At 37.7% G+C, this 22,504-nt stretch overlaps 1 protein-coding gene across 2 annotated transcripts in view; it reads left to right on the top strand.

Moving 5' to 3' along the window:
* The window catches only part of si:ch211-26b3.4 (connector enhancer of kinase suppressor of ras 2), a 615,118-nt gene that overhangs the window by 422,693 nt on the left and 169,921 nt on the right, over positions 1–22,504 (top strand). For both annotated transcript variants that reach the window (XM_039765942.1, XM_039765943.1), the window contains exon 12: positions 13,713–13,960. In XM_039765942.1, coding sequence (XP_039621876.1) covers positions 13,713–13,960 — 248 coding nt within the window. The remainder of the gene's footprint in view (positions 1–13,712; positions 13,961–22,504) is intronic.

Below are 22,504 nucleotides of genomic sequence, written 5' to 3'. Positions count from 1 at the left end.
TTTCCTAAATATCTTCTTCAGATATTGTGTATTACAGATTGTTATAAAGTTTTACACTAAGGCAATATTAATTATACTTACTGTATTGTCATATACGTTTCTATTTTATTTTTAATATTATTTTACTTTAGGCTTCTTTCAAAAATATTTTTAACAAACAAAAATTAAGACAACAAACAGAATGAGGTCAAGGTCCTTTGCCATTTAATATAGACTGTTTCTACTAATGTTTATACAATACTGTTCTAGCGCCCGTTATTGTGACAGGCTTAATGTCTAGCTATATATATTCTGATTTTCCTTATTTTTTAGGTGTTTCATTTATCCTTCCTTTCATTATCAGCATTACTTAATCAAATTCAGGGTCAAAGCCTATATCCACGGCATTGTGTATATTATAATTTAATATTCCTTCTATATTTAAACAGACTCACTCAAGCAAGCTGTGTAACAAGCTGAATAACCTGATTGCTTTATTTAACACACTACGTCTTATAATAAGTCCTTTTGGCAGACCTTCCAGGCAGTGTGCCCTTGTCGCTACAACACTGGCTGCTGGTTTAATTCCCTCCTCTGGCCCATTGTGAGACCTTAAGCAAACTATTACTAGTGCTCCTTCTATCAAAAATACAAATAGTTGGAGTTGTAATAAAATGTATGCACTCGTAAAGTATCTTGGGATAGTACTCACTTGAGAAAAAGCACTATTTAAAATACAGTTTGCATTTTCTATAAAAAACACCATTAGCTTCACACAAAAAACTGCTTGCCATTTATGTCCTTTTTTCACATTTGGAGAAGAGAGCTGCTTTACTCTGCTCTGTAGTTCACTCTCTGGGTGGCTGATAAAGTAGAAAATGACTTTATTTTTTAACAAGCACATTCAAACCTTCCATCACACACACACACACACACACATATCACTTTCAAAGCATTTTTTCCATCACTCTTTGGCTTAGTTATTTTTTTTGCATACCCACACAAAGTTACACTTCCTGTTGCTGTGTTGGGGTCAATGACTTCATATCTGATAACTACATTTTCTGCTATTTACTACCCAAATAGGTATTAAAGAATTTAAAAGAAATAAAAAAAAGAAAGATTCAAGAACAGGATTTTTATCCAGCCCTGCAAATAAGCAGCAGCCATTCTAGATCGACTTTATTAATATGTATTATAATACTTATAATGCACATTATTTTAGCCAAACACAATTCCAGCTAATGTTTAGAAGCCATTCATGGAACACTAAAAATAGGATTATAGTAAAAAGAATTAAAATGAAAAAAAAAAAATACTCAAAATCTAACAAGTCTAGGAAAGTAAACAACATACATCAATTAATACAACTGCTTCTTCAATTTTAGGCACCCAGCAGTATGAACACTTGATAGGATGTCAGTCCAACACGGGAGCATTGCCACAAACGCCCAGGCTCACTTTTACTCGTACAGATCAACCTAAATGGGAGGAATACCTGGAGGAATATCCACATGAACACATGGAGAACATTACATTTTAAAGAGAAGAACTGCATGGCAGCAGAGTTGTTAGTGTTCCTCCTGCTGCCCCATGGATCGTGGATTCAATTCACGCACCCATTTGTTGCTTGGGTAAACTGCACATTCTTCTCAATGAATTTTTGTTCAGGCAGTTCAGTTTTCCTCACATACAGTATTCCAAATATATTCTTAGAGTAACTTGCAATTCAAAACTGGTCTTGTGTGAGTGTAAATGTGGGTATGGACATAATGGGTCCATGAAGTAGGCTTCAGACCCAGTGACCCTGAACTGGTTTAAGCAGCTTTGAGGATGGTATATTATGTAGGCAGACATTGGCTGAGTCAGGAACCTAACTGAGGTCAGTGGAGCTGTCTGGCAACTGTGCCATCATGCCACCACAAATTACAAACTGTGAAGTTTAACTCATAGCATACACAAGATACCGTATCTTACCCATTTCAACTATCACCTCTTATCTTGTGATTTAAGAGCTTGGTGCTACACATAATTTATCATTTAAGTTTTGTTTTGTTACTTAGCATGTATTATTATGTTTTGCTACTTTTACCAACACCATTTTTATTATAGCAACAGCCATACTGTCATTAACCAGTTATCATCACGTGACTACCAGAAGTTACATTATGTGATGTCATTCTGCTATCCAAAATTTTACGTATTTTGTGGAAGCTTTGTTGTGGCTTTAACTATTTAAAAATCACCTTAGAGGCTCAGGACTTTGTGTCTTTAGTGACTACCCTGCTTGGTTTTTCATCTCCTGGCCCTTATGTAACTTTTTTGCCACCTTCTTCGTCTTCACAGAGCACATGACGGGTCTGCCCAGATTTACATTTCTAGAGGATCAGTCTGAACCGGCACCTGGGCATATCCCTGACATACTCCTAGGCTTGCTGAAAAATACAACCAATCCAGCATTTCCTGGTCTGTCCATAGTCTCCACCAAGTGTGCATCCCCATTAAATAACCATCCACCTTACCTAGCATCTTTTAATCGTGGGGAGAAGCTGCTTTGTGCTGAGGTTGTACTAGGTTGGTGGTTTTTAACACTAGAATTACCAAAGCCTATGAAAAAACTCATAATTCCATCCCACCTTAAATCCCTTCACACCTCTCCGTCAGCGTCTTTTGTCTTGTAAATGTGTCAATAAGCACAAGCAGCCTGATATCCCATCTCACCCACCAATGCAGAAACGGCACATCGTTCTCCCAGCTCATGCCTTGATTATCTTGGAGTGAAGTTTTAGAGGGGAAATAATAGATTGTTATTTGGAACACATGCATTCCATGTGTGTTCCATTTCTACAATAATCTGTGTAACACATCGTTAAAACAGAAATGTTTTTCATGTTTTAGTAATAAATGACAAAATGTAGACATGAAGCATATAATGCGTGAAGCCTGAAGTCCAAAAAGGGGAGTCCTGGGGACCCTATCTGGCAGTATGCTTTCATTTTAACCAGTTTCTTAATTAGAACCAGTTTATTTCCTACTAAATCAATTTGTTTTTTTGGGCTTAGTTTTAGTTAACTCACTTATTACCGTTCAGAACCCTTAATTGCCTATTTTAGTTTTTAAACAGCTGCATTGAGGTTTTAATTGTTCCCTGTTTTCTTAACTAGCCATGAGTTAATAATGAGGTGCAAATGACAGAGGAACCACCAGCTCTCCAGCTAACGTGCTTCCCTTTAAACCTGTTATACATGAAGTACCTGTGTTAATAAAGTGTTTTAAAATAAATGAGAGCGAAGGGAAGGACCAAGAGGTACGAATCTACTCAGGACCACAAAACATATGGATATTGCTCTCAGGAAACAAAAAATCTACAATGTGATAAAGATTTGTCTTAGGGGAGTGAAAACATTAACAAGCCATATAATTCAATTCCAAGTTTCATTATCTGCTAGGCCTGGCTTCTAACTGATTGGAATGAAAACCTGCAGCCACTGTGGCACTCAAGGACCATAATTGAGTACCCCTGTTCTGCTAGATCAGGGGTGTCGAACTCCAGGCCTGGAGGGCCGTAGTGGCTGCAGGTTTTCATTCTAACCCTTTTTCCAATCAGTGACCAGTTTTCACTGCTAATTAACTTATGTTTCACTTCATTTTAATAGCTCTGTTTTTAAGGATTTGGTTCTCTCAATTGATTCTTTTTTCATTAAATGACAGCCAAACAGACACAAGATATGAAACAAGCCAACAGATGACCAGCTAAATTGGGGCTGCAAATTCCAACCAATTTCACTCCAATCACTTTCTTAATGAGAAGCCCATTCTTGCTGTTAATTACACTCATTATTTAATTCCATGGCTTGTTGCTGCTCTCATTCTGCCATAGCATCGTCAGAATGTTTTGGTGACCTGAGAGATTAGCCTTACTGAGACCTTCACGTTTCTTTGTTTTCAGATATTCTGTGATGGGCACAGGTGAGCTGATCATGTGGCGGCTTGTTTTGTTTCTTATTATTATTTTGGCTGCTAATTAAGGAAAAAAGAAACCACAAAGGAGTCAAGTTAATTAAAATTAAGGCAAAAGAAGTTAATTAGCAGCAAAAACTGGTCACTAATGAAGACGATGGTTAAAATGAAATCCTGCAGCCACTGTGGCCCTCTAGGACTGGAGTTTGACATCCGTGTGCTAGATCAATGATTTTCAAACTCAGACATGTGAACCCCATGTGGCAGCAGGTCTTTGTTCCAAATAACTTCTGTTTTTGACTGGACTCCAAGCTTCATAAACTAAGCTGTTATTTCCAAATTTTACATTTTGGGGTCAGTTACATAGAAATTATATAACTAAGTAAATTTTTATTAGAACATAGAAAGCATGTATGTGTTGAATCTTAAAGAGAGACTTCAACAGCATACAGACTTGGGCAGATTTGTGGAATGTAAGTAAATATAAAATATTACATGTAGGAAGTAAAAATGTGAGGTTTGAATACACAATGGGATGTTTTAAATTGAAAGTACATCTAATGAGAAGGAGTTGTAGTGAACTCAACACTATCAACTACTGGCAGTGTTCAGAAGCCATTAAGAAGGCTAACAGAATGTGAGGTTATATAGCACCTTGATGTGTGGAGCACAAGTCCAAGCAGGTTATGCTCAAGCTTTGTAATGTACTGGTGAGGCCTCATCTGGACTACTGTGTGCAGTTTTGGTATCCAGGCTACAAAAAGGACATAGCAGCACCAGAAAAGGTCCAGAGAAGAGCAACTAGGCTGATTCCAGGGCTACAGGGGTTTAATTATGAGGAAAGATTAAAAGAGCTGAGTGTTTTCAGTTTAAACAAAAAAGAGATTAAGAGGTGGCATGATCGAAGTGTTTCAAATTATGAAGGAAATTAGTACAGTGAATTTAGACTGTTCCTTTAAAATGAGTTTGTGAAGAACATGGGGACACAGTTGGGAACTTGTTAAGGGTACATTTCACACAAAATTTAGGAAGTTTTTCTTTACACAGAGAACCATAGATAGATAGATAGATAGAGATGCTTGGAAAAAGATTCCAAGTAGTGTGGTAGACAATAGAACTTTACTATTGAGACCTTCAAAACTCAACTTAATCTTGTTTTGTAAAAATTAAGTGGACATGACTAGTGAGCTTTGTTGAGCTAAATGGCCTGTTCTCGTCTAAATTGTTCTAATGTACGTTACACGGGGATAATTTACCTTTTTGTTTAGTTTGTTTTTTGACATTTTATCATCATGATTTTCATTTTGCTTTCCCTTATGTTCTGTATATTTAATGAATTATTTATTAATGAACACATTAGGGGGCTGATACTGAAGTTGTTGCTTTCTTTCAGCATTTAGTGTCATTTGCCTGGGTGTCTGCTCTGCTCTGTGTTGTCAGTATTAAGATAAAATTAAGAGAGCAAACCACACAGAAAAAAAACTACTAGGATAACATAAAAGATAAATAAGAGTTTATTTAAAGTTATGGCAAAATAACTAAAAATAAAAATATTTATAAACATCTTAGTCACGCCATTGTAGTTCTCGAAATGCAGATTGGAGAAAGTGAAAAGAAGCACAGCTAATTAAAGGAGACCAATTAGAGATTTAATGACTCACTGATTCTGAAACTGGTTGGAGGGAAGTTTGAAAACCACTGTACTAGATTGTCATCTTCTCAATCTGCCACAGAGAATGTGCTTTAAAAAAATCGAAAGGAACACCTCAGTCTTTACGTTATTCCCCAAATCTTGTGATATACTGTATATATAGAGCATTATAATAATAATAGTTCTTTACATTTATATAGCGCTTTTCTCACTACTCATAATGCTTCATTGAGTGGAGAGCCACATCAACCACCACTATGTGTAGCATCCACCTTAATGATGAAGTACGCTCATCTCACATTAGCTGTTAGGTGGTGAAGTGGTGAGAGATAGCCAATTGGAAACAGCTGATGGCTAGGGGGGCAGAATGACTAGGCTGTTGTGGGTAATTTTTTATCTGAGCACTTAATTCCTACTTCACTACCACTATCCAAACAGTGCACTAATCCATTGGTAAATTATCTAGTCCCAGCTAGCCTTATTTTTGTAGAAGTCCCCAAAGGCACTTCAGGCACTTAAAGCCTCATCTGTGCTGCAGTTGCAAGTTCCTGTTGGAGAGAACTGTAACCTCTTATATGAAGGTCTCATCTCATCTCTACTTCTCAATCACAACATCTGCATGCCAAACCCCAAGCCATGGATTTCAGGTCTTCCTGGGGAATTCCCAGACTTTTCTTAGCCAGTCATGAGGTATAATCCCTCCAGCATGTCCTGGGTCTGTTACAGGGGCTCTTCCAAATGGGACATGTTCATTGCAGCTCTGGGGAGCATCCTTAAGACATGCTCAGACTACCTCAGTTGGCTGCTCTCAGTCCAGAAAAGCAATGGATCACTCAGCATCTCACCCTACCACGGAATGTCCACCCAACTTCCCTGAGACAACACTAAATTTCTGCCACTTGTTTTCTTGAATGTATCCTTTTGGTCATTACTGATAGCTCATGATCATAGGTGAGAACAAAAATGTAAGGATATGAAGATTGTGGGGAACAGGCAGACACCAATGGTTCAAGCACCAACACGCGTTTATTATACATTCTGCAACTATCTACATGCACAAACCAGTGTTCCTGCACCAATCACCCTTAGTCCAGGCCTCTTTCCTCAATGCCTCTACTTCTGACCGCCGGCACTCCTCTCCTCCAGGCTTCGTCCTCTTCCACCTGACTCCAGCTAACGAATGGAGGGAGGCGGCCCCTTTTATGTTCACCCGGACGTGCTCCAGGTGTCTCCCGATGAACTTCCGCCAGAAATTCCTGGTGTGGCTGAAGTGCCAGCTGAGCACCCTGAAGCACTCTGGGTGTCCCTGGTATTCCTTCCCCCAGCACCTCCGGGTGTGGCAAAAGTGCTGATGGCCAGGGCTTCTCTGGCTTCCGGGCATCCCCTAGTGGTGACCATGGGCCCCTATAGGGTTGAGCTTCCATACTCTGTTCCCATGGTCCCCATACCAACCAGGTCGGCTACCCCCTCGTGGCCTGGAGAAGGTGTAATACCTCTTCCGGTCCTTCCAGGTGTCCCAGCTGGGTACCACCCCCAGCCACTCACCACAAGATGGAGATTCTTACTGTGTTTTCTAGCTCACTGTCAGTGTGCCTGCCAGTCTTGTCTCTCAACATAGTGTGTCATCCAAAAAGAATGTTGATTCCATGGCAGGCATTTCCTTCCCTGCCATCAGTCAGTGCAGCTCCAGTATTGAACAATATCTGAAACTACATGCATCTATTTTTATGCTTTTTCACATATAAATGGACATCATAAGAAAAGGCAAACAAGTGCAGTAGATTCAGGTACTGCACTCTGTACACCGCAGTTTAAGGAATAAAAGTTATGTAGGATCTTCATCTACTTTATTTTTATATCAATTCATCCTTTCATCTATAATTTAATCTATTTCCGTTATAGAGAAATGGGGTGGATTACAAGTAACTGTTTAAAATTAGAAGTGATGTCCAATTTTTAATGTTGTTTCCAGCAGATTTACAGTATTATAACACCATACCTTGGTGGAAACAGAGTAACATTTCATGTAGTCAGTTAATCTTTCTTTTTAAGACTTCTTCCTTGTACATTCACTGTTACAGAATTAATATATATATATATACATATTAGTTATCTTTACTCCATAAACCACAGCACCTGCACATCTTCCAACCTCATCATTGATATTCATATCATTTTCAGCAAATCTTAAAAATTCATGAATGCCATTATGACTGGTGATTTCCTTCAAGGTGTGTGGGCGTACTTGCATTGCGCTCCCACTCCCTTTCTAATTATAGCTCCATCCACCAGACTGTTGTATGTGTAGGAGACAAATGTCATATACCAGTGACAGTCCCCACCCTGTCTGCCCCTGCTGTTTAAGGGATGAGAAAGACAGAAAAATTGTTACGTGAAAACAAGTCTTTTTGAAGCCCACCAGAAGTGGAAAATTCTGATTAAAAAATATAGGAGCCTAATTAAGAATCTGCGGATGGATGACTTGTTTGCTTGTATTATCAGCAGTTCATTTTGTGTTGGTTTAAATTTGGAGTGTGATAGATAAAATAAAAAAAGGTATTTTCTAACCTTTTTTGGTTTAACTTTTTTAGAATTTCATCATCAAAACTTAATATTGCTTTATAACAGAGTGGATGAACAGTAGTTAGCATTCACAACTTCAGAGTCCTGGGTTCAGATTCTGGCCTGGGTATTATCTATGTATGATTTTCATATTCTCTACATATGTTTTTTTTGCCATGTGCATGTTAGGTACTTGATGATCCCAAATTAACCTGTGTGTTAGTGTGTCCATGCAGTAGTCTGGCATTCCAGCCGTGGTTACTAGCACAATGTTGTTGGCCAGGCTTCAGTCTTAACGACCATTTAACGTTCAGAGAAATATACTACATTTCCTTTGAAAAAAGTGTGAAAAATAATGGTATGCACTAATATGTCTCAATGTGATTTTAGTTCAGCAAGAAGTTACCTTCTCAAGGGAATGTGTGTTCTTATTGTAGCATGGCTTTACTTAATAAGCATGGGGGACCTGAATGGTTGATACCTCGGAGACTGGGGTTATGTTCATAATATGAAAGCCAATGGGCAACTGATAATTCTTACCAACAATTACTGCTACCCTTGCCTGTTTCTGGGAAGCCCTGTGTAAATACTTACAGTATATCCATGTTTACGTATATTCTAGTGCTAAAATAATTGTTACATTTTTTTCAACAATTTAATACCTGCCATCTTTTACAATGACTCCCTTTTTCTTGCCAGTGTATATTTATTAGCTCACTGCTGAAAGTGCTGTACATATAGCATTAGTTTAATTCTACTACTTTCCTTAACTACGACCTCCAGAGGGTCCAGAGTTTGTCCTGTAGCTGAGCTTGCCTATTTGATTGACTTGTTGATTCAGTGGGCCTCTCTTGAAGTGATATTACCAGCCCAACACACCCCAGCATGAACAAATTGCACTGCCTATCACAGAGTTGTAGAAGATGTGAAGGATGTCACTTCACACATTAAAGGAACATGTAGGCAGACTCTTAACTGTCCCCTAGTTTTTGAGCGTTAAACTTGAGGGACTGCTGCAGGTAGGCAAACTTTGACAGGGGACAGCTTAGTTAGTTTCTGTATTACTATTTTTCTTTTTTTTTTGTATGCTTTTCTTTACTGCAACAGAACTTGCCAGTTTGTATTTTCTTGTATTTTTAGTATGTGTGAATGCTATTAATAAGCATGTTTCTGGATCAGGTAATTGTCAAAGAGTTTTTACATAGAGGTGTCCTTTTATCTTTTACACGGATCTTTGTTTGTTATGATTAAGGTGTTTTTCTCTTTTTTAATCTTGGATTACCCATTATGATGTGTTTTATTAAGTTGAATACCTCTAGTGGTTTACTAACTTGGGGTGGCATGGTGACAACATTAGCCAGCATTGCCACCTCATAGCTTTAGAGTCCTGAGATAAATATCATCCCCTTGTGAGGAATTTACATTCTCCTTATGTCCATAGTTTGTTTCTGGCAGGCGTGAATCACTTTGCCAGGCAATGCATAACGTGTGCTTTCACATAACAGTAGCACTCACTGGAGAAACACTGAGAATATTGAAAAATTGAAACAATAAAAATTAAAAAATTATAAAATTTGGAAAAAGGAAAGAAAGTAAGTAGAGCTGTTGTCTAACACATTCCTAACAGCTTTTCGTAGTCTCCCTGTTGTTGTATAAAACCCACTGATTCAGCAGTACATTTACTACTGGCTGAAAATTATTTTATTTACTTATTCATTTCTGTGTTTGTTCTCCTCATTCTTGTAATGTCATGTCAAGTGATCGAACAACATGTAGAAAAGAGAAGAGAAAAGTTTTTAAACAGTATTTTGTTGTGGACCCCAAATCCCTAAACCAGGGGTTCTCAAACTCCTGGGGGTCCACTGTGGCTGCAGGTTTTTGTTCCAACCAGCCTCTGTTTTTAATTGGACTCCTGTGCTAATTAAGTGAACTGTTGTTTCCTAGATTCCCTGTGGGAACAATATACAAATTAGAAAACTAAGTTTGTTAAAAAAATAAAAGTATTAAAATGTACTAAGCAGTTATATGTATTTTTTTCTTTTTAACAGTATTTTCATCTTGATTGTCATTCTACTTATCTAGGTGTTCTAATTGTTTAATTAATCCGTTACGGTATTTACTACTTTGTGGGGCTGACACTAAAGTAGTTGTAGCCTTTCACAATTGAGTGTTGTTTGCTTGGGTTTCTGCTCTGCTTGTTTTTAATTGTCATTATTAAGATTCAATGAAGGGAGCAAACTGCACAGAGAAAGGGTGAAATGTAATAAAAAGAGAGTTAAGCATTTAAATCCATAGCAAAAACAGAAATATTTCTAAGTTTCCTATAAATGTAAAAATCATGCTGCTGTGCTTTTCTGAATGTAGAATAAAAGATAAATAATACCAGCTAATTAAATGAGATCAGCGCTGTCAGGTGTTGTCACTGATTAGGAATCTGGATGGGACAAAAACCTGCAGCCACAGTGGGCCCCCAGGACCGAGTTTGAGAACCCCTGCCTTAAACAATTTCAAGGAAAACCCGCTGTCCCCTAATCCCTGTTTCAACCACTCTGCATAAACATTATTGCTGCATAAACATTATTGCACTTGCTCAAATGATGATAAAAACATGTTTTTTTGTCCTACTTCTTCATTGCTAAAGGTTAATACAGATTACTTAAATTAAATAAAAGAAGTAAAACAGATGATTGGAAAGCATTTCGTCTATGAACTGTATTTGGTTAATAAACTGTAGTATCCCAGAAACTGGAAATATGTCAGGCAAATGTAAGACAAATCAACCAAATCTTCAATAGATAAAAATCTGCAAAGGTTTCAGTGTTATGGATAAAGGATAATGAATATCAAAATTTTAGCATTTGTTGGATTAAATTAGTCATTTCGGTTCATACATTGAAATAACTAACTGAACAGATAGCCACAGCAGGCTATGCAAAAGGTGAAACGACAGATCACAGTAGTCAGTGCTAATGAATTTGAATAATGTCTCATAAAAAAATCAAATTGTGACAACACACAGATTTATCTACTGTAGTTCAATTGCTAGACCACTTTGAAAACTGCTAAAGCTTAAACAGCTAACAATAAAATAACTGTTGGAGAAATCGTAAAATTATATCAAACACCTTCGTAGTGAAAACTTCTTAATGATGATTTTGCAGCACTGCTAGCACAAAGCAACTCTTCTTTAGGTATCTCTAGTTCAACTTTCAACAACAGTAATCAAATCACTGATCCAAATAAGTCTGGAAAAATCACCTGCTGCTGACAGTTAAAACACGTAAACTTATTAAATTGTACATATATTACATTTTCTTAGTGGTATAAGATTTAAAATGCTGCAGCGAAACACTTATTCAAGTGTCAATTGTGTTTATTTTCTTGTCCAGCTCAGCATTGTGACGGGACAGAGCCAACTGAAGAGATGTCAGTCTAAAATGGAGCACACGACGCACAATCAAAATAATTTGCTCTCTCATGCTGAGCAAACTAACAGCAACTAATACTAATCTTTAAGCTTGTCATTGGACTGGCGCTCAGTTCTGTCACTAGACAATTGCTGCCATCTACCGTGATTATGATATCTATTTTGTATTCTTGATTTCTACTATAGACCTCAACAAAATGTCTCCAAACCCATACTTTTGGCCTTCATGTTACACTGCCTTGTATACCTATTCCCTCAGACAAGAGCGAGTTATACTTTTAAATGAATTATGTATTATATATAATATGCCAAAGCTATAAAGAAATAGAGTACCATGAGTGTGACAAAAATACCATTACAGCTTAAGTAGCAGTGCATTTTTCATCCACAGACAGCTCTGTTGCTCTTCAGTCTAGCTCGGTCTTTGATACCACATGGCTTTTGAATGGAGTATTGGAACAGGCCTATCTCAATATGGCTGCCGAGACAGAGTTGTTTTCATCATGGAGAAATCGTAAGAGAAAGAGGTAGTTTTCTTTTCATGGGAAGAAAGAGAGGGAAAGGTGGAGTGACCAACTTATACTTTTGCAATCATAAATCCTGGACCAATTTGCCTGGGCAACTCACTTAGTTCATTCAACCCTTTTTCAGCATGACCCAACCAATGGGGCACTGAACACTTCCTGAGGCCATTCACCAATGGAAAAGCTCGTGCAGAACCCCCTTCGCATTTCAGCAACTTTTGAGTGTGGGCTTAATAAACAAACAAACAAGAAAGAAAACTATCAAGTCATACAACTGATCCAGATGGTGCTTTCCTTATCAATAAAACTATTGGGTTAGAAAACTGGTTTGCTACGTCTCTTGACTCTTTAACATTACAAATGAAGAAATGCAAACTTTTTATCAGCTTGTATGCTAGCTATCACTTATGTTACACTACACCACAGGTGCGGATACAAATGTTAGAATTAGAATTATAATTTAAAATGTAAAAGGTTATATAACAGAAAAAATGCAAAAAGAAAAAGTTAAAGATAACAGTAAAATATGCACATCTCACTGTGAAGCCTGTATGAGACTGTGTCAACAGCAAGACTTTACAAGGTACATCAAGCCTACTAGGTTATTGAAACAAAAGGGCACCAGCATTTTTAAAATAAATATTACATGAATAAACTATATAGCAATGTATGTTTATAGGCTCCTGCAACCTGCACCCCTGTGCTATATTAAGACATAAGAATAGATATTCTAGAAAGTTGATTCAGTTCATCTGGACATAGTTCTTTTCCAGGGAGATACGTTACATCACTCATCCAAGTGACTTCCTCACTCTCAGTTGACTGCAAGTTTCTCCAAACTTATAAACAGCACCTTTGCATAATGACCAAAGTTAGCACCATTGACTAACAATGGGCCGTGTCATCAATGATATGCAAATTGTCCATTGCTGTGAATCAACTTTCTAGAGTTTCCTTACCTGGATTATTGAGCATGAACCGAGACATAAGGATGGATAATACTGAATGATTAACTGATCTCGCTCAAAGAAAATATGTATAAATACTAAGTGTGCCTCATTACTTTAAAGTGGATTAAGTGAGTTTAATGAGGCATGCTTGGATAATTTTAAGTGGCTAAGTGGTCTGTTGTAAGTAAAATCATAATACACAATGAGCTGAAGGAACCAGGCATGAGTTATTTTGTTCTTCCTGAATAATTGTTTTCTTTCAATAAGCTCTTGGGAGACATGTTTTTAGTAGTACCAGCTGACACCTTCACGTGATATTCATCATCAAACCTGAGGATCAAACCTATATAAGCTATGCATACTTAGCAATTATTCCATGTTTTATTTAGCAGATGCTGTTGGGCATTTTTGTTATCAAGCTAATATAAATAAGAATCTGTATAAATCTTCACCCCCTATCTGTTCTAACATCTTGTATTATCTCCTTCAGTTTTTTTAGCACCTCACCATTTCCACTTTTCACACAAGCTACATTTGACATACACTATTTGATCATTTAAGAATTTCCCTGCATGTGACTATTTACAGTATGTAAGTAAACTGATGGAATACTCAATGTAAAGCAGTTGTTTATTATTGTTTTTTCTGTGTTTAACCAGACTCTGAGAACTCCCTTCTTCGGTATCTGAGTGATGACAAGATTTTAGTTATTCAAGAAGAACCTGAGACACAGAGGGAGAGCAAGAGGGACACTGGTCGGCGGTCTAGAAAGAAGGGTAAAAACCCGAGCAGTCCAAGTTATCCCATCAGCCCTTGTCTCTTGACATCCACAGTGCGGCTGGACTCATCACCGCAGGAAGTGATGTCCTTCCCGCTTCCTGAGAGTAACACGGTTCCTCTGTATCATGTGAGTGTTGACAAAATCATTATTTTCTTTGCATAGAAAACACACATTAGAAATAATTTTAATATCTAATTAAACTTAAGTGTGACTCAAAATTTGAGAAATATTTGAAATATATATACACAAACTGTGTGCCCAACTTTACCTGAATAACTGCTAATACTATTCTTTCATTAAAATTTAACCTTCCATCTAAGCGTAATTGACTTGCATTTTAATTACAAGGTCATTTTTGGATTGGATGAGGCTACTTATGTTAGGTATGGCAGGGCTAAAATTTGCACAGGCAGGAACACAGATGTTTCTAAGACATTGACATGTTTGTCTCAGTTTTAGCTGACCTGAACTTTTCACCTGACACCTAACTCAAGTGTCATCATGGTCCGAAATGAAAGCCATTATATTTTAAATTTATTGTGTACATTTCTAGAGCAAGCAACAGATTTAATCTTTGCTGTCAAGTTGGAGACATCAACAAAAAGACCCTATCATCAATACGTGGTTAACCATTTATAGGACTTACTGGTTGTAATTGAAATTACTGATGTCGTACAGGGCAGCCTGATCCACTAGTTGACAGACAACTTTTTATGTAGACATACATTTTATTTTTCTCTTTTTTCATGCACAATGTATCCATACAATGACTCCCCTTAAGAAATTGCAATGCAGTTGTTTGATATTTGCATTGCTGTTATAAAGTGCATTTGTCATAATTATTTCAACTTTACAGCTATGATATTTTCACAACCACAAGGAATCCACTATACTTTTTTTATCTTTTACTGAATTTATTAAAAGTGTGTAACATTCCATACAATCAAGTCAAACTTAACAAAACTAAGTTCAATTCATCCCCCACCCATGAGAAAGAGAGGCCAACAACCAGAGTAAAACTTTGAGAGTAGTAAAGAGGGAAAGAAGTCCTTCTCCCCAATATAAATGCTTATTCTAAAATGTTATTGATAAGATCCTGCCAGTATTTTAAAAAGTTTTGAACAGATCATCTAAGTGAGAAGTTGATTTTTTCCATTTTCAAATGGTATATAACATCAGTTACCCACTGACTTAAAAGAGGTGGGCTGGGATTCTTCCAGTTGAGCAAGATACTGTAAGTCTACATGCTAATTGTGAAATAAAGGCAATTACAGTTTGTTTGTCCTTCTCCACTTGAACCCCATCTGGGACACCAAACACAGCTGTTAATGGATTAGGACTGATTGTGATAGGCATTTAAAAAAATTTTGTCCAGAATGATGTTAACTTGGTATACGCCCAAAACATGTGGCCCAGTGAGGCTGGAGCTTGACTGCAACGTTCGCAGGAGGAAACATTTTGGCACAATTTTAAGTGAGACAGATGTGCTCGATTAAAAGATTTTAAGTTAAATAATTGTATGCTTTGCACAAATGGTGTTAGAGTGAATTCTGTGTGTGGCTGCCTTCCAGTCCTTTTATGAAATCTTGAGTAAGAGATCCTTTTCCCGCTGTACTTGGGGATCATTAAAAGGAAGGGACTTTCAAATGGTTTTATATATTATAGAAATTCTGTCTGAGTCTTCAAGACTGATCAGTATTTGTTCTGGAATAGAAATAGGTGGGAGGTGAGGAAAATTGGGCAGATTTAACTTAGCAAAGTTTCTTATTTGGAGATAGTGGAAAAATTGTGGTGACGGGAAGCTAAATTTGGAGTGTAATTGTTCGTAGGGTGCAAAGACATTATTTGTATACAGATCTCTAAATGATTTAATCTGATACGTTTTCCAAACATTAAAAACTGTATAAAGTTTGACACAGTGGATAAAGGCAGTTATCATGTACAGGTGCCACAGACAAAATATTCTCTAACTTGAAGTACGTCTTACTACATTGGTTCCATATTCTGAGTGAATGAAGGACAATCCACTATACTTTTTGATTGGTACAAACTTTGCATTATAGTGTACTGTATGTCAGGTGGTAGCGCTGCTGCCTCACAGTAAGAAGACCAGGGTTCACATCCTGGGTCCTCCCAGCATGAAATTTGCATGTTATCCCCTAAACTGTGTGGATTTCCTCAAAGTTCTCCAGTTTTCTCTCACAGTCCAAAGACATGCAGGTTAAGTGAATTGGCAATCCCAAATTGGCTCCAGTGTGTTCGCCCTGGCACCCTGTCCAGGGTTTGTTCCTGCCTTGCATCCTATACTAGCTGGCATCAGGAACGGGTGGGTCCAGAGGCACAGAAACCGTAAGTGACATCAGCAAAATTGAAACTGATATCAGAGGACTTTAGTTCAGTCAGATCAGGTCTACAGAGGGAAAAAAAGAGAAAGGATTAGTGGACAGCGCCAATCCCTGGTTCGACGAGTAAATACAATTTAGTTGCCCATACAGTAGTTCAAAAGTGGAGAATTCCGTAGAGGCTTGTGGAACTTCCCGGTAGTAAAATAATATGAGAGGGAGTAAATAATCCCAGTTCCTCCCTTGCTCTCTTACCACCTTGCGTAGCACCTGTTTGAGGGTCTGATTGAACTGCAGCATTTTAAGGATGGTATACTGAAGTCTTCAACTTCCTTGAACGTCTCTGAGGTAAAAGGTATTCCCTCGTCTGTTAAGATCCCAACCAATTCCTGTGTGATAATTTTAGAAGTGGCTGTTCACAATGGCATAGCCTCGGCATAACGGGTAGCATAATCTACGAGAACTAAAACATATTTATGTTGTCTAGCTGAGGGTTCAAGGGGCCGCACAATGTCAACCCCTATACACTCAAAGGGAATATCAATCAGAGGAAAAAGAGGAGTGTGGTCCTTCCTAGGAATCTGTCGCAATTTGCATGAATTAATCATTAATCCCCAGTCAGTAGAATTAGTGCCTTATCCACTCAAGTGTTTTGTTAACTTCCAAGTGGGCACCTAGGAGGTGAGTGTGCACTAGATCACAGACTTGCCGCTGGAAGGTCTGTGGGACTAACAACATCTACCTCATCTCTCCCTCATGTTTGGCTCAATTTCAGCTACTCGATAACATAGATCATTATTAAATAGAAAGTGTGGCTCCTATGGCCTGCGATGATGAGTGCGTTGGCCATTTACCAGATCTACTGCATTTTTAGTAAACTTAAGGGAATCATCATTCCACTGCTCTCTTTTAAAAGAGGACGGTGTTTGCTAACATTTAAAATGTAGTGAAGAAAAAGGATCAGGGCCAATATCAATGAGTGTGCCTTGCGAGCATCAATAGAAATGTTTTCAAAATCAATTAATGCTGTAGCCCGATGCCCACTTACTAATACCACTTTTGTACAGGGAAAAGATAAGGGGTTAGCAACTACACAGTACCTTAGGGCAGTCGGCGATGGTATGCCCAGCCTCCTCACAGTTGGAACAGAGTGGAGAGGACGTGCACTTCTTCTTCGACTTCACCTTGGACTCCATGTTGTGCCAGAAGGGTTCACAATAGGTGATGCACCCCGTTCGGGTTTGACGAGCAGACTGTTATGCATGCTCACTGTGTATGGCTGCCCTATGTTGCTCAAGTCTATCTATTAAGACCTTCATGTTTTTAAATTCCTGTCTCCAGACCAGCTGGGCAAAGAAGTCGGGGAGGGCATTCACCAAGGTGTCATAGGCCACTTGTTACAAGACTTTATTTGAGTTGTTTATGTCCGGGCTTAACTATTTGCCCACTTTGCCCTATATGTCAAAGGCTTGAGAGCATGAAGGCCTGTCTGGGCCAAATTTACACTCTCTACAAAAACCTTGCCTGCTAGTCCGGAGAAATGCCATACCTTTTCAACACCTCAGCTTTTAGTGTGTCATAACTGGACACGGCCAGCTTGCAGAGGTCATACTAAGTCCGCTGCTCCTCTCTCTTCAAGAATGGCGCCAGTATATTGGCCCACTCTGCTCACTTCCAATGGTGTTGAGTGGGAGTACACTGAAAGATAAGAGAATTTGCTTCAGTATCATTGTTATCTTGTAAAGGTAGTAATACCTGGGACAGAGCCCACAATTAGTCCTCTTGTGGAACAACATGTGCTTAGTTACGCATCTCACTCATGATGAGAATGCGTTCAGAACTTAAAATGTAATGAAGAAAGAGTATCAGGACCAACCTCTGTGGACATGGCTTGCATTGATAAGCTGTCTCAAATGCGCACATGTGTGACAATAGTAATGCCTTCATTTTCTCAAATCACAGTGTCCAAGTGTTTCATGTAGCCAGCCAGAGTTAATCTATTTTTGCATTAGAGTTTTGTTCTCCTCATTCTTTGCCAAACATTTTAAAGTCTCCTTGCACAAATTTCTTGTTTGATACTTAATGTTCCCTTTATTTTTTTCAAAAATATATAAATCTGAGGCCTGTGAAAGCCATTCCAAATCCCTAATCTTTCATTATTGTAAGTATTTCATAATGGATTTTGATTGCTGACTTGCTGAACTATCCAACTATTTTTCTGCAAAATATTATGTAATAACTCTGGGTCAATAATCTCTAAAATGTCTTCATATTAAATTGAATCCATTCTCTTTTCCAATTTATTAATATTTCTTGTGGTACAGGTTGCCAAAACTTAATTGATCCCCCTCCAGTTTCAGTTCAGCCATGTGTCTAAATGTTAAGTTTGCTACTGTCCCTCTTACAGTATTTCATTTTAGCTACCTCAATTAAATAGTTAGGCATTGACAACTTGTCTTTGCTGCAAGATATACTCTCAATTCTCACCAAACACTTAATAAACTAAGAAAGTTTCTCACTTCACGAGCATCCATTCAATTATCTTTATGATCTAAATTAACTATTGCCAAATGAATATTGCCCACCCTTAGTGTAATTGTTTCCACCCCCACCCCTACCATTATTAGTAATGCCTTGTATGATCACTTCTATCTACCTTCCTGTGTAATAGAAAAAGCCCTGCCATTAAACACTCCACACTAATTCAAGGGAAAGATGAGCGTTGCCTTGCCAGATCTTGAGTTATACTGTTGCAATTTTACAATACGTCCAGTCTGGCAGTGGTTGTCACCCTCTGCTGACCCTCCCTCAGTAGTTCTATTTCGACCCACTCCTTATCCAGTATTAAAGTTGGGGATTCAAAGGTGGGTCCTGTAATCACTTATGCTCTAGAAGTATGGCAGAGGTTGGAGAAGTGTCTTGGCCCTTTGTCCAGCCTGTCACACATGCTCCTATTTTTCACAATCCGGCCTTATGCATTGGAGGTGGTCCCATTGTGTTCCAGCCCTGGTCTAGCAAAGGTTTTCACACAATCTGGGTGCTATATTTAATAAATCAGTCTTTAAAATCTCACTTTTCTGTCCCCTTATCTTCCTGTTTCTTTTACTTACAACTTTAATCTGCTTAAAGCTTGTGGGGTTCCAATCTCTTCTTCCTTGCTTCCCATCCTTTTTCACAATTTCTTATAGAGCATCAGATTTTATTGTATGTCTTGTTAAAATGTTTTTATTGTGTGTATCAGTAAAAAATATTGAAGTATAAGCATCAGTTAAATAATGTCTCAGATTGCACCATTTAATTACTCTCCACTTTATGGATTCTTTTCTTCATTTCTTTTTAGTTCATTATGTATTGCTTTTGGAAATGGGCTTCCTGTGTTAAGCGGTAGACACATGATCTGCCTTTGTGTTATTTTTAGTAAAAGATTTGATTTCTTTTTCCCCTGTGACTTCTAAGTCAATTCAGTCTGCCTGAGTCATTTATATTTACACAGCCAGTCCCCTTAGTTTTTACAATGTCAGTTTTGATTGGGAAGAAGGTATCATCAAAGCAGTAGTGTTCAATTCTATAAATGTAGGAAGATCTGAAAAGCCGAGGTCTTTTCCAAAAAATCCATGCCATGCGTCATAAAGTGTATTTCCTAAATTGACGGTATGATTTAAAAGTATTTTCTTAATTTTTAGGGCTCTCTCCCTTTCAGAACATAGTTTTGGCAAATGTTCTCTGCTACACTACTATGCACTACATATATTATTTTATTGAATTTTTTATTTTTGAGATGTATTCTTTTAATTGAACCCTTTATTTTTATGGTGACATTCTCAGGCCACCTACCATGACATACATACAGTATATGCCATTCTCATCCTGTTGTTATTTATTCTCTTAATCATGCACTTTATGAAATTTATTAGGCAAAGCTAGCTAACTCCCTAAATAAAAAACAACATTTGCATAATTAGACAAAACACCAGAACATACTCTCTCTATTATAAAAGAAAATCTTGAGATGAGACGAGACTATTGCCAAGAGATTTTTTCAAGTTGGTAGAGCGGGTCTGGCCCTCCTCTCAGCTCTTTTCGGTTAACGGCCCTCTGCCTCTTACGTCTCATTAGTGAGAATGTTTTTGTCAGACACAGCTCCTGCACTCTCAGCTCTTATACATTTTTACAATTTCCTCACTTTAAGTTCCCAATAAAAGTAGACTTATTATGTTCAAATCTTATTGAAGAATTTTATCCTGAAGGGTTCTCAATAGAAGAAATGAGTACATGGGTAATCCTAGCACTGAGAAACGATGAAGTAAAACGAATTAACGTGAAAATTGTGAAATGGTTACACACCACATTGGTTAAATGCGTATCAATAGGCTATGCTGAAAAAGTTGGCGGTGATGGTGTGGAAGATGAAAACATCAACTTACAATATCCCGTAGACTATCTACAACTGTTAACACCATCCGGTCTTCCATCGGCCTAATTACTGTTGAAAGAAAGATGTATTATAATGTTATTGCGTAATTTATGTATGAATGATGGGCTATGCAATTGGACTAGATTAGATGTATTCAAAATTGGTCGAACAATTCTTTTTTTTTTTATTAATTTTATTGCAATCCATACAAAGCAATCAAGTTTTTACAAAAAGAAAAATTGAGTTAAGAACAGATCGATCCCCACCCCTGAGAGAGAGAGCAAGCCAAACGCATAAAATTTAAGGCTTGTAAACATACCTAAATTAATAAATTCTCTGTGCTTTATGAACTTATTTTAAAATATTACTGATTAGATCCTGCCATGTTTTGAAAAAGTCTGTACGGATCCTCTAACTGAGTATTTGATTTTTTCCAATTTCAAATAATATAACACATCGTTTCCCACTGACTTAAAAGAGGAGAGTTTGAGTTCTTCCAGTTTATCAGAATAAGTCTGCGTGCCAAAAGTGTAGTGAATGCAATCACAATTTGTTTGTCTTTCTCCACTTTAAACCCTCTGGAAGAACCCCAAACACAGCTGTTAATGGGTTAGGAGGGATTGTGAGTCCAAGGCTGTCTGAGAGGTAATTAAAATTTTTGTCCAGAATAATGTTAATTTGGTGCAGGCCCAGAACATGTGACCCAGTGAGGCTGGGGCTTGGTTGCAACGTTCGCAGGTTGGATCATGCCCTGGAAACATTTTGGAGAGTTTTAGTCGAGACAGATGTGCTCGATATATAATTTTGAGTTGTATAATTGTATGCTTTGCATATGGAGCTCGAGTGAATTCTCTGCATTGCTACTTTCCACTCCTTTTCTGATATATTAATTGAGAGATCTTTTCCCAGTGTCCTCTTGGATCTTTGAAAGGAGGGATTGTAAAATGATTTTATATATTGTAGAGATGGAGTCTAAGTCCTTGAGATTGAGCAATATTTTTCCAGCATGGATGAGGGTGCAAGATGAGGAAAATCTGGAAGGTTCTGTTTAACAAAGTTCCTGATTTGAAGATAGTGAAAGAAATGTGTAGCTGGAATGTTAAATTTGGAATGTAATTGTTCATAGGATGCAAAGACGTTGTCTATATAAAGATCTCTAAGCAAGTTAATTCCAAATTTTTCCAGATATTAAAACTGCATATGTTTGTGAAGGTTGAAAGAGGTGGTTCTCTTGCAGAGGTGCCACAGATAGAAGCTTCTCCGTCTTAAAATGCTTTCTACATTGGTTCCAGATTCTAAGTGAGTGGAGCACAATTGGGTTATTTGTATATTGCCGATAACGTGTGTTTATTGGAGCACAAGCAAGGAATACAAATAAGTACTGCAGGATTTTACTTCTGTTGCGGTCCAAGCCTGTGTATGTTCTTCTATTTGTGTCCAGGTTCTTATCGCCTGTATATTTGCTGCCCAGTAATAAAACTGGAAGTTAGGTAGAGCCATGCCGCCTTCTGCCTTTTGTCTTTGTAGGGTCGCTCTTTTGATGCGTGGATGTTTTGAATTCCAAATAAATGAGGTTATTGTTGAATCTAATTGCTTAAAGAATGATTTATTAATGTATATTGGATGTTTTGAAATAAAAAGGAGCTTAGGAAGAATATTCATCTTAACAGTGTTAATTCTTCCAGCTAGTGTGAGATGAAGGGTTGACCATCTATGCAAGTCTTGTTTAATTTTTTCCATGCAGACGTGAAATTTTGTTGATAAGAGCTTTATGTTTATTTGTGATGTTTCCCCTAGGTATTTAAACTGTTCTGCAATGATAAAAGGTAGGGTGTCTAATCTAATATTATATGCTTGAGAATTCACTGGAAAGAGTACACTTTTATTCAGATTAATTCTGAGACCAGAGATCTT

This window comes from Polypterus senegalus, chromosome 10, assembly GCF_016835505.1.
Source record: "Polypterus senegalus isolate Bchr_013 chromosome 10, ASM1683550v1, whole genome shotgun sequence".
Taxonomy (NCBI): Eukaryota; Metazoa; Chordata; class Cladistia; order Polypteriformes; family Polypteridae; genus Polypterus; species Polypterus senegalus.
Note: the sequence above shows the minus strand (reverse complement) of the source record. Positions and strands in the feature narration are given on the sequence as shown.